General features: G+C 34.7%; 1 protein-coding gene across 2 annotated transcripts; it reads right to left on the bottom strand.

Moving 5' to 3' along the window:
* Positions 1–318: 318 nt before the first annotated feature.
* On the bottom strand, positions 319–12317 carry LOC138715479 (uncharacterized). 2 transcript variants are annotated; one of them, XM_069848421.1, is made up of 6 exons: positions 10470–12317; positions 9137–9208; positions 6167–6229; positions 5118–5183; positions 1498–1563; positions 319–799 (listed from the first exon to the last, which is right to left on the bottom strand). In XM_069848421.1, the coding sequence occupies exons 1-6, from the start codon at positions 10542–10544 to the stop codon at positions 665–667; spliced, it is 477 nt and encodes a 158-aa protein (XP_069704522.1). In that variant the 5' UTR covers positions 10545–12317; the 3' UTR covers positions 319–664. The 2 variants fall into 2 exon arrangements, 1 of the variants encoding a protein (XP_069704522.1); XR_011336366.1 differs by lacking the exons at positions 9137–9208; positions 10470–12317 and having other exon boundaries at positions 645–799; positions 5029–5183; positions 6167–9130.
* Positions 12318–13625: the final 1308 nt, after the last annotated feature.

Below are 13625 nucleotides of genomic sequence, written 5' to 3'. Positions count from 1 at the left end.
CGTCAGGGTCAGAGGACTGGATAGGAAAGGGTAAAGAGGGAATTAGGTATTGGTTAGAGGAAAATTATACCAAATTCAGTCATTAACTCATCAAGCTGACCAGTGTTAATTGATGAGTAGCCCCTCCCTTTAGTTCAGCTTGTAAAATTATGCTTACTAACAGCTGCACCACGGGAAGGTAGGGATGGGACATTGGGTATTTGTCCAGGTTGGTTCCTTACAGCCTTCAATGGGAAGGATTAATGGCTCTCCCCCCTGTATCCGACAGATACCCTTTTTCAGCCAAAATAATATAATATAAAATAATTGATAAAATCCTTCAATAACTGTCTTAGTTTATTAAATTAATGAATAAATTATACAAATAAAAAACATTAGGACATAGTTACAATCATAATGTGACTAGCGCTTTCAATATAGCCTACTTATATAAAATACTTGTATTTTGCAAGGTCATATATTTGCACACTGTTCATGTTTTTATGTTCATAATGTATTTGCTGCATTGTAATCAATATATACACATTATTTGCTTTTATTACTCTTTTCTTTTACCTCGATCCTAAGTCCCCCAAGATGAGAATAAGGACAGGTTTCTTGCTCAGTGACAAGGAATGTGATTTCACTTTCGAAATAATAACTCGTTATATTCATTGGTTGTTTTTTATTCGATGGTAACTGTTCTACATGCAATGCAAGAGCACACCTGTTCCCTCCCCTCTTCCTCCATTGTCATTCGTGGCTTCATTCTTCCCTCCATCTCCACGTGTGTGGGGAACAGTCTCTCACACTGGAGCATCTGTGAAAACAGCAAGTCATTACGTAAAATAAATTAGTTGACATCTGTAAACGTAATTAATAACACAAAGTAAAATTCGTTACAGTGTGAGCAATCGTTGATTAACAAAAATCAGATAGGAGTGTCATAGAACATATATAATCAAGGTAAATGATTAAGACGAATGTTTAATGTTTATCGTATTGGTAATTGAGGTGGTGATGAATCATGACATGTAAATTTCCAATCTGGCAGTTGTCTTTATGGTCGGCCACGGAATTTGAACCAGTGACCTCCTCAATGCGAGTCTCAAACTCTCTCGGTTCTGCATCATTGTTTATGTAAATAAAATAAATTAAAATGAAATTAGGTACATAAATATTATTTTAAGAAACGTGGGAAACGAATAGTATGGGTAAATTATGAGTGCAGGAACGTCATGCAATTACAACAATTAAATGAAAATAAGCCCACAATCTAGTAAAAAAAAAAAAACTGAATGTGATGCACTGATTAATGTAATTAATGATGTGCACTTTGATAAGAATCATGCGTTAGATTTATGGATCACATTATTAATAACGCTATCGTGATAATCACAACAATGAAATAATAACAGTAAAGTAACATTTGTTAGAGCATGAGCAACCGCGGATCATAAAAAATGAATATCATGTTCAAAAACATTTAAGTACGATTAACATATTCAATGAACGTACGTGGTTATGGAAAGGCATCTCCACTGGTGTGTTGTTGTTCGGAGGTGTCTCTACCCCGGCTGGCATCTGTGAAAATAATTAATACATAAAGTGATATTTGTTGAAGCGTGAGCAATCGTTGATTAACACACAACAATTAAATGAAAATACTATCTAGTTAAATGGAGCACGAGCGATCATGGATTAAATGAAAATAGGCCTACAATCTAGTAAAAAAAGGGGGGGGGGGAATGTGATGCTTGGATTTACATAGTTTATCAGAGTAATTCTATCGATAAAATAAAAACTTCTGGGGGCGGCGGGTATCGATCCCGGAACCTCGCACTTGCTAAGCAAACACTCTACCAATTGAGCTACGCCCCCAGTTATTAAATGAGCACATGAAACAAACATGTTAAACGGCATTCTTGAATCTCTGGAACTGTTTATCAGAGTAATTCTATCGATAAAATAAAAACTTTTGGGGGTGCTGGGTATCGATCCCGGAACCTCACATTTGCTAAGCGAACGCTCTACCAATTGAGCTACGCCCCCGGTTATTAAATGAGCACATGAAACAAACATGTTAAACGGCATTTTTTGAACCTCTGGAACTGTTGTCATGAAAGTCAACCTGTCTCATCCTTTTGCATAGATGGCTTGTGTTAATGTAACTAATTATAGATTTTGATTAATGTTTATCGTATTGATAATTGAGGTTATGAAGAATCATGACATGTAAATTTCCAATCTGGCAGTTTGCGAGCTTGGTTTGACAAGGTTCTAACTGACAAAATCGGTGGAATTGAGATTGTGTACTCATAACCTTTCATTCAATCAGATCTTTATAGGAAACTGACTTTTATTGTTATCTGTTGACAAACAAAGAAATTAGTACTGTGCCATAGTTCTATCTGCAATGAAATTGGTTATTTTTTTAATTTGACAAGGTTGTAACTACAAAAGCATAGCTCATGCTTTTGTTCTGCAGTGTTGGTGGTTTAAAAGCGCATTCCTGTTACTGAAACGTTCTTGGTTGTCTACTCATTGTTGGATACTCATATAAATAATTTTTCCTGAAGTGAAAATAAATCCGAACAAGATATTTTCTCGAAAAGTGATTCATATGATTTCGCCCCACCTACTTCTACCGAGACCAACCAGTAGTGATGAAAATACTGTTACGTAATAAATTGAATTATTTCTGTAACTACAGTGTGTCCAAAAAATCGAACCAGTTAACAATATTCGCAAGAATTAAATTTGTATGAGTGTCATAGTTATCCATTAGACATTATTGTCACATACCACATTCCGGAATTAGTTTTCTTTTAGAGTAACCTTAATTATGAGCCCTTTTTACCATATCACATAATATTATAATAGTGTTATTTAAAATGTTGTATACACAGTGAGCTCAATAAATTATTTTGATTACTATTTTCTGTTACTGTTATAAATGTGTTACTTCTTAACTAACAGGAACATAAAACTCAGAAATTCTGTGGGCCTATAAAGTAAGTAACTTATAATGTTTTAAACATTAGAGGAAGAAAGTAAAAAAGACATCATGACATAAAAAACTAAAATTTCCTACATTATGTGAAGATCTATTCCTCAACCATCGAACGTGAATATTTATTGTGCGACAGCAACAGCAGAATATAAAAGTAACATTACAACAAACAGTTTTAAAACGGATGTTGATGAAAATGAAGTAGAGAAAAGGAGTACAGTTGGAATTGAAACTAATACAAATCATGAACCACCTCAAAATACACCAAAGAACAAGAATGTACGGAAGGTTATGGGAAAACCAGTATCGTGGAAATGTAATATGCAGAAGAAAGCACATCAGGAAGGTAAGGTGTAGACTATGTTAATCGTAGAGGAGAGGAAAATCTGTTTCATAAGAAACTGTAAATATACCAAAAATGTCAGGCAATATGCAAATATAAATGTAGCCAAAAAATATTCACAAAGAACAAGTAGAGCTTCATAGAACCTGTTATTTTCTACAGTCTGCTACTCTTCAATAGATATATTAAGACTGTTAAAGCAAGTGAATCGTCGTAACTCTTATCGGGTAATACAAATGAGAGCAGAAGATATCAAGGATTTTTCAGCAACTGAAAAGCTATTAAATTAGGGCCTACAAGACTGTTCTATTCTCCCAACTAGCTACTGTGAAGTTCACAAAACATAACTTAGGCCTTATCATGAAATCAAATACAAATTAACCCATGAGACAGATGAACAAAAGAAGTTGCTAATATCAATTTTAATGAACACAGAGGAGTGTTGAAGCCTGTTCCACAGCATCAATACGTATTTTGAATATCAAACCAAAAATCCAAAATAAGAAGATTGAACTCTCAGATTTGAAAAAGGACATGAAAGCAGCTATCCCTTTCATGGCTCTGCAAGACAAGTTACTACTCAGCAACCCACTTAGTATAGACTAAATACATTTTTGTTTGAAATAGTGTCACAATCCAATATTATTTTATAGTTGATACCATAATGTTCTTTCTTCAACATAGATTTACGCTGTTTTAATTTTTTTGTCCCTATAATCTGGGGTTGTAACTAACATATTATTTTTTGAATAGTGATTAAAAGTTAGTTTGACAAGGTTCTAACTGCATTTTCGCTACCTCAGATTCTACGATTTAAAAAGATATTTTTTAAAGAGAACGCATTAAAACTACTTTCCATTGATATCTAAGAAGGTATATAAAATTATTTCGAAAAATATTCATAAATAAAAAAGTTATAGTATAATGAAACTTTAAACTCAATTTTCTCAGAATAATGGTTTTTGCAGTTAGAACCTTGTCAAACCAATCTGGCAGTTGTCTTTCTGGTCGGCTACGGAATTTGAACCCGTGACCTCCTCAATGCGAGTCTCAAACTCTCTCGGTTCTGCATCATTGTTTATGTAAATAAAATAAATTAAAATGAAATTAGGTACATAAATATTATTTTAAGAAACGTGGGAAACGAATAGTATGGGTAAATTATGAGCGCAGGAACGTCATGTAATTACAACAATTAAATGAAAATAAGCCCACAATCTAGTTAAATGATTAAAAAAAAAAAAAAAAAAAACCTGAATGTGATGCACTGATTAATGTAATTAACGATGTGCACTTTGATAAGAATCATGCGTTAGATTTATGCATCACATTATTAATAACGCTATCGTGATAATCACAACAATGAAATAATAACAGTAAAGTAACATTTGTTAGAGCATGAGCAACCGTCGATCATAAAAAAAAATTATTAAAAAATGAATGTCACGTTCAAAAACATTTAAGTACATCAGAAATGAAACTAATTAAACTATTCAATGAACTTATGTTGGTTCTGTGTATGGTAAAATGAATGTCACGTTCAAAAACATTTAAGTACATCAGAAATGAAACTAATTAAATTATTCAACGAACTTATGTTGGTTTGTGTATGGTAAGCAGATACATGGATACAAGTACATTAATGAAACAATAAATATGAGACTTAGATGATTAAAAAATTCAATGTACTTACATTACGCTCCAACATGGTCAATAGGTGTATCTGGCATGTGGGTGCGCAAATATACATGTAAGTACCATTAACATATTCAATGAACGTACGTGGTTATGGAAAGGCATCTCCACTGGTGTGTTGTTGTTCGGAGGTGTCTCTACCCCGGCTGGCATCTGTGAAAATAATTAATACATAAAGTGATATTTGTTGAAGCATGAGCAATCGTTGATTAACACACAACAATTAAATGAAAATACTATCTAGTTAAATGGAGCACGAGCGATCATGGATTAAATGAAAATAGGCCTACAATCTAGTAAAAAACAAGAATGTGATGCATGGATTTACATCATTTATCAGAGTAATTCTATCGATAAAATAAAAACTTTTGGGGGTGCTGGGTATCGATCCCGGAACCTCACACTTGCTAAGTGAATGCTCTACTAATTGAGCTACGCCCCCAGTTATTAAATGTGCACATGAAACAAACATGTTAAACGGCATTCTTTGAATCTCTGGAACTGTTGTCATGAAAGTCAACCTGTCTAATCATTCTGCATAGATGGCTTCAGTTCATGTAACTAATTATAGATTTTGATTAATGTTTATCATATTGGTAATTGAGGTTGTGATGAATCATGACATGTAAATTTCCAATCTGGCAGTTGTCTTTATGGTCTGCCACGGAATTTGAACCCGTGACCTCAATGCGAGTCTCAAACTCTCTCGGTTCTGCATCATTGTTTATGTAAATAAAATAAATTAAAATGAAATTAGGTACATAAATATTATTTTAAGAAACATGGGAAACGAATAGCATGGGTAAATTATGAGCGCAGGAACGTCATGTAATTACATCAATTAAATAAAAATAAGCCCACAATCTAGTTAAATGATTAAAAAAAAAAAAAAAAACTGAATGTGATGCACTGATTAATGTAATTAATGATGTCCACTTTGATAAGAATCATGCGTTAGATTTATGCATCACATTATTAATAACGCTATCGTGATAATCACAACAATGAAATAATAACAGTAAAGTAACATTTGTTAGAGCATGAGCAACCGCGGATCATAAAAAAATAAAAAAAAAAAAAAATGAATATCATGTTCAAAAACATTTAAGTACGATTAACATATTCAATGAACGTACGTGGTTATGGAAAGGCATCTCCACTGGTGTGTTGTTCGGAGGTGTCTCTACCCCGGCTGGCATCTGTGAAAATAATTAATACATAAAGTGATATTTGTTGAAGCGTGAGCAATCGTTGATTAACACACAACAATTAAATGAAAATACTATCTAGTTAAATGGAGCACGAGCGATCATGGATTAAATGAAAATAGGCCTACAATCTAGTAAAAAAAGGGGGGGGGATGTGATGCATGGATTTACATTGTTTATCAGAGTAATTCTATTGATAAAATAAAAACTTCTGGGGGCAGCGGGTATCGATCCCGGAACCTCACACTTGCTAAGCAAACACTCTACCAATTGAGCTACGCCCCCAGTTATTAAATGAGCACATGAAACAAACATGTTAAACGGCATTCTTGAATCTCTGGAACTGTTTATCAGAGTAATTCTATCGATAAAATAAAAACTTTTGGGGGCGCTGGGTATCGATCCCGGAACCTCACACTTGCTACGCAAATGCTCTACCAATTGAGCTACGCCCCCAGTTATTAAATGAGCACATGAAACAAACATGTTAAATGGCATTCTTTGAATCTCTGGAACTGTTGTCATGAAAGTCAACCTGTCTCATCCTTCTGCATAGATGGCTTGTGTTCATGTAACTAATTATAGATTTTGATTAATGTTTATCGTATTGGTAATTGAGGTTGTGATGAATCATGACATGTAAATTTCCAATCTGGCAGTTGTCTTTATGGTCGGCCACGGAATTTGAACCCGTGACCTCCTCAATGCGAGTCTCAAACTCTCTCGGTTCTGCATCATTGTTTATGTAAATAAAATAAATTAAAATGAAATTAGGTAAACTTAGTGGCAAAAAGAATGGGCCGGCCAACAATTTCTAAGTTCCAGAGACATACATTGTGCATGCCATTCTCGTCAACGCCATAGTTCACTAGGTAACACATAATTAAACCATTTAAATTTGCTGTATTTTGCTTAAGAGGCTAAAATATGTAATAAAATCGAATGGCGGGTTGATTCCAGACACATCAGGGCCCTTGAAGAGTGAAATAGTAATAAAATTGATAAATACAAAATTGAACAGAGCGAATATGAACAGGAAAACCACGTATTATGCCTAACTAATATAAACAGTTGCAGTAGTGTAAGTTGTTACGGCATTGGTATATTGAATAAGTTAGTAGTAGTAGCTCAAGTTCCAATCTCCCCCAATCTTCTTTTTTTTTTATTACAAATTTGCCATCATATGTGTCTCGCAAAGCTATAATTATGTGGTGATATCTCTTAGAATATGCCCAAACTCTAATAATAATAATAAACCTCCCTCTCTCTTTCAAGCAATACTGCTATCTGTTAATATAACGTTCTGTCTCGTCATTACGCTTGAAGATGGCACAGAAACAATAACTCATTGCCCTGGTTCGCATAGGTTATTCTGCGTATGCTACTCTCCGACAGGACTTCGATTGGAGAAATGTCATTTTCTCCGACCAGGTAATTGTCTCCAGTAACATTCTGTGTATGCTACTCTCCGACAGGACTTTGATTGGAGAAATGTCATTTTCTCCGATGAGGTAATTGTCTCCAATAGGAACGATAGTACTGCCCTAGTTTATTGTATGAATGACCACAGATATGCTTCGCGTGAGGGTCGTGTGTTGGGGGTGGATGTCATACGATGGGGCAGGACTTCTGGAACGCATCCACAGTCTGTTTACGGCAGAAGTCTACGAGCACATTTTGGCAAATGCAATGATCCCTTCTGCCCGAAAACGATATCCAGAAGGAACTCTTTTCTTCCAGCAGGACAATCATCCGATACACACCGCCAACCGGATTCAAAGATGGTTTACGAGGAGGCGTGATGTCGACCCTGTCGACTGGCCTCCAAATTCACCAGATATGAATCCGTTTCAAAATTTGTGGGCTGCAGTCAAAAGGATCCTACGCTCTAATTGGGCAGAACAACCACCCGTTCGGACACCTGAGGAATTGTAGGACAGAGTTCTAGATGCAAGGGAAAAGATGGCCAAGAATTTAGACCTGTTCCATAATCTTGTGGACTCCATGCAGCTCAGAATGAGGGCAGATGTTGACGCAGGTGGTTTGTCCCCACCACAGCCTTGTTTTGTTAATATATTAATTGTTTGTTTTTGTTAATTTAATTATTTAATTGTGTTTGATATGCGTCCGTTTTTTTAGGATGTGAAACAAGTATTTTTCTTTATACAGACCAGGTATCACCTATTAACAGCCCATAGGTGATGGGCAATAATATTTTTACAAGGCAGGCATAACGAAGTTTGTTAATAAATGCCATTTCACATTTAAACCAATAAAGTAAAAGTTAAAATAAAAAAAATAATTTTACCGTACCAGTAGGCGAACTCACAACCTCTGGCACAGATGTCACACTTCTTACCACTGGGCCACACACTGCTCGTAAGGTTTACTACATTAAAGACGGACGACTTTCAATGAAGAGACACCACAGCAATGCCTTGCACTGGGTTACATTTACACGAGTGAACCGCGCGATAGATCTTAGCATTTCTATCGACCAAGAGTCGGCCCATTCTTTTTGCCGCTAAGTGTACATAAATATTATTTTAAGAAACATGGGAAACGAATAGTATGGGTAAATTATGAGCGCAGGAACGTCATGTAATTACAACAATTAAATGAAAATAAGCCCACAATCTAGTTAAATGATAAAAAAAGAACTGAATGTGATGCACTGATTAATGTAATTAATGATGTGCACTTTGATAAGAATCATGCGTTAGATTTATGCATCACATTATTAATAACGCTATCGTGATAATCACAACAATGAAATAATAACAGTAAAGTAACATTTGTTAGAGCATGAGCAACCGTCGATCATAAAAAAAATTATTAAAAAAATGAATATCACGTTCAAAAACATTTAATTACAATTAACATATTCAATGAATGTACGTGGTTATGGAGAGGCATCTCCAACCCAGCTGGTGTGTTTTTATGCAGAGGTGCCTTTACCCCAGCTGCCATCTGTGAAAATAATTAATACATAAACTAATATTTGTTGAAGCATGAGCAATCGTTGATTAACACACAACAATTAAATGAAAATACTATCTAGTTAAATGGACCGCGAGCAATCATGGATTAAATGAAAATAGGCCTACAATCTAGTAAAAAAAAAAAAAAAAAAAAACAGGAATGTGATGCAAGGATTTACATCGTTTATCAGAGTAATTCTATCGATAAAATAAAAACTTTTGGGAGCACTGGTTATCGATCCCGGAACCTCACACTTGCTAAACAAACACTCTACCAATTGAGCTACGCCCCCAGTTATTAAATGAGCACATGAAACAAACATGTTAAACGGCATTCTTGAATCTCTGGAACTTTTTATCTTCAGAGTAATTCTGTCGATAAAATAAAAACTTTTGGGGGCGCCGGGTATTGATCCCGGAGTCTCACACTTCCTAAGCGAACACTCTACCAATTGAGCTAAGCCCCCAGTTATTAAATGAGCACATGAAACAAACATGTTAAACGGCATTTTTTGAACCTCTGAAACTGTTGTCATGAAAGTCAACCTGTCTCATCCTTTTGCATAGATGGCTTGTGTTCATGTAACTAATTATAGATTTTGATTAATGTTTATCGTATTGGTAATTGAGGTTATGAAGAATCATGACATGTAAATTTCCAATCTGGCAGTTTGTCTTTCTGGTCGGCTACGGAATTTGAACCCGTGACCTCCTCAATGCGAGTCTCAAACTCTCTCGGTTCTGCATCATTGTTTATGTAAATAAAATAAATTAAAATGAAATTAGGTACATAAATATTATTTTAAGAAACATGGGAAACGAATAGTATGGGCAAATTATGAGCGCAGGAACGTCATGTAATTACAACAATTAAATGAAAATAAGCCCACAATCTAGTTAAATGATTAAAAAAAAAAACTGAATGTGATGCACTGATTAATGTAATTAATGATGTGCACTTTGATAAGAATCATGCATTAGATTTATGAATCACATTATTAATAACGCTATCGTGATAATCACAACAAGGAAACAATAACAGCAAAGTAATATTTGTTAGAGCATGAGCAACCGCGGATCATAAAAAAAATTATTAAAAAATGAATGTCACGTTCCAAAACATTTAAGTACATCAGAAATGAAACTAATTAAACTATTCAATGAACTTATGTTGGTTCTGTGTATGGTAAAATGAATGTCACGTTCAAAAACATTTAAGTACATATGATTAAAATATTCAATGTACTTACATTACGCTCCAACATGGTCAATAGGTGTATCTGGCACGTGGGTGTGCAATTACACATTTGGAGTGCTGGATCCATGTCTCCCAGATTGGTACACTTTGCGGCATGATATATACCGAATAATTTCGACGGAAAAATTGATCTGGGGCAGGGTATCGAACCTGGGACCTTTGGTTAAAATTTAAGTGTGAAGTGTGCAGGAGCGCCATCATGCAAGAAGTGAATGTGTTGACGATTGATCAGTAACCATTACACATCTCGATGTGGTACAGTCAGGGGCGGCTCGTCCATAAGAGCTGCGGAGCTGCAGCACTCCCTGCTTTGACAGGAAAATAAAAATAATATTTATTTTAATTTGTAGAAGAATTGTTACAGCTTTTATTGGTAAATTGCTTTATATTTCATCTGGCCGGGAATATGTACTGTTATCTTATGAATAATCTTTTTGCGCGTTGCCTGTATTGGAATTGACATTGCATTCAAAGTCATCCTGGGATCTGCAGGGTGGGACAGCTCGTAAGCGAGTGTGTCTTGCTTGGTCAGAGGGGTAGAAAGGTGAAGGGAAGCAGAGGGAAACTGCTGCTGTTTAAAACTCAAATTTCGCTGCAGTGGCTTGCAGAGCCAGGCTACAAGGAGAGATCTTTCCTCCCCTCCCACACCACTATTATAATGCTGCGTCAAATGGATTCTCTATTCCCTTGAAACTTAATGACAAAATTTTTATTTTCTTTTCACATACTTATTGTTGTAGAATCTTATCGAGTTAATATAATGAAATTAATATTCTCTTATGACTTATTATTACGTACATATATATCCAGCCTCCAGCAGAACTTAATATTTGCCTTAACTCAAAATGATTGCACGAGTAGAATCCTTTTGATATAGCACGTAAAATACGAAAGAGATTTCCTTTCCAGTTTTAGAAAATTGTTGACCATCAGTATATCTGAGTGTTGCTTTGGTGTGACGTCATAGTACCGTAACTTAACCAGTGCAAATTTGCAAGCATGAGTGTGTGTGAATTACAGAATATTAATTTTATTCTTCTCAACTTTCCCTTGCGGAGATGACTGAAGTGAAATTAAAGGGTCGTGCATTACCAGACTTAAATCTTCCTCAAGTTTCATCCAGCTGAAGTAGTGAATATGTAAGGAAGTTTAACAATGAAATTTACGCTAAGCATTTGTGGTTATGTGGATGTGAACAAAAAAAATGCTGTATTTTGTTTTCATTGCCTCCTCTTTGGTGGTGATACTGCATGGACTATGGGTGGTGTGACAAATTTAGGACATTTGCCCCTAAAAATTAAAAAGCACGAATCTTCGCTGTCTCACCTGAAAAATGTTGTTTCATTGGCTATGTTAGGCGAAACTAATATTGCTGCGCAATTAAGTGAAGCAAACAGAACAAACATTCTCAAACGTAACGAAGAAGTGAGAAAAAATGGTGAAATTATTTTAAAAAATATTGATTGTATCAAATTTTGTGGCCAATATGAACTTTCCCTTAGGGGACATGATGAAAAAACGATTCATAGAACCCTGGTGTATTTCGTGGGTTGCTACAGTTCACGATTAATCTAAATGAGCCTCTCAAAAATCATTTGGAACATGCCACTGTTGAAAGGTAATTCTAAGACAATTCAGAATTCACTGGTAAATTGCAAGTTGAGTGTCTGCTGATCAGAAATTCAGACTGAAATCGATGGTATTAGTTTTTTTTTTAGCGATTAGCAAATGATGCCACAGACATCTCCCAACTAAGTCAGGAAGTTTTGGTTTTTCGATATGTAGTGCATTTATTTTTGTCCTATATTTATTAGTAATGGTATCAAGAAGTGAAATTTATATGTACCAAAATCTACTGCAGCTCTCCCAATCCACAAGTTCACGAGCCGAGTTGACAATGCACTTTAAATTACACTCTTGTACTATGACGGACTGATCACTGGAACAAGACCAAAGCAATGGAAAAGGTACACGAAAATACATATTAGGTCATGAAACGTCAACACTTTATTACAACCAGGTAAACTGCAAGAATTAACAAACGAAATTAATAAAACCAAAAACGAAATTGTAGCAATCCAAGAAACAAGATGGCCAGGAAATGGATTTATACAGGGCAAAGATACAATATTTTTTTATAGCAGGCCACAAAATAGAACAGGCCTAGCTGGAATGGGTTTCATATGCAAGAAAATAATTCAAAAACATATTGTAGATTTTACACCATATAACGAAAGAATTTGTAAGTTAAGAATTAAAGGAAAGTACAATATGACAACAATTATAAATACCTATGCACCAACAGAAGATAAAGATATTGAATTGAAAGAAAAATTTTATGATAATTTACAAGATGTAATTGACTCAACACCCAAAAATGATACCCTAATAATAGTAGGGGATTTGAATGCACGATTAGGGAAAGAACCCATGTACAGGACTGTAACAAGACAAACTCTACATGAGAAAACTAATAACAATGGACAACTACTATGTGAACTAGCAATAATGAACAATCTGAAGATAATGAGTACACAATTTCAACATAAGAGGATCCACAAAAGTACGTGGATGTCACCAGACAAAACAATATTAAATCAAATTGACCATGTACTGATAAATAACGACAGATGCGAACTAATTGAGGATGTGAAGACAAAGAGAGGTCCAAACATTGATTTAGATCATTTTCTATTGAATTGCATATTAAAACAAGCACTACCTAAAATATATAGAAAGGGAAACAGAAATAATGAAGTTTTGAGATTTAATAAAACAAATTTACAGGATCCAATTAAAATCAAAGAATATAGAAAGATCCTGCATAACAAACTGATTGAAGATGACAGTATACAAACATTAGAGGAAACCCAAACAATAAACCAAAAATGGGAAGAGATCAAGAACAATATAATAGAGACTGCAGAAACTGTTATTCAAAAACAAGAGAAAAAAGAAAGGAATTTGTGGTGGGACAATGAATGTGAGAATGCGATTAAGGAAAAAAATACAGTGAAACAAAAAGTAATACAACATAACATGAGAGCAAATCAAGATGACTATAATAAAAAACGGAAGATTGCAAACAAAATCTGAAAAAGAAAAATTGGATTAACAACAAAATAATTGAGGTTGAATCAAATTATCG

The sequence above is a fragment of the Periplaneta americana genome, chromosome 15 (genome assembly GCF_040183065.1).
Source record: "Periplaneta americana isolate PAMFEO1 chromosome 15, P.americana_PAMFEO1_priV1, whole genome shotgun sequence".
NCBI classification, from domain to species: Eukaryota; Metazoa; Arthropoda; class Insecta; order Blattodea; family Blattidae; genus Periplaneta; species Periplaneta americana.
The sequence above is the reverse complement of the archived record's forward strand: the minus strand, read 5'-3'. Positions and strand labels throughout refer to the sequence as shown.

What these genes read in the sequence shown, in the direction of transcription:
- LOC138715479 (XM_069848421.1), bottom strand. Translation starts at nt 10,544, where the DNA reads ATGGATCCAGCACTCCAAATGTGTAATTGCACACCCACGTGCCAGATA. An exon ending in TGACCATGTTGGAGCGTAAT is followed by an intron (nt 9,209 to 10,469) that starts GTAAGTACATTG and finishes TTATTTTCACAG; the next exon opens with ATGGCAGCTGGGGTAAAGGC. An exon ending in AGATGCCTTTCCATAACCAC is followed by an intron (nt 5,184 to 6,166) that starts GTACGTTCATTG and finishes TTATTTTCACAG; the next exon opens with ATGCCAGCCGGGGTAGAGAC.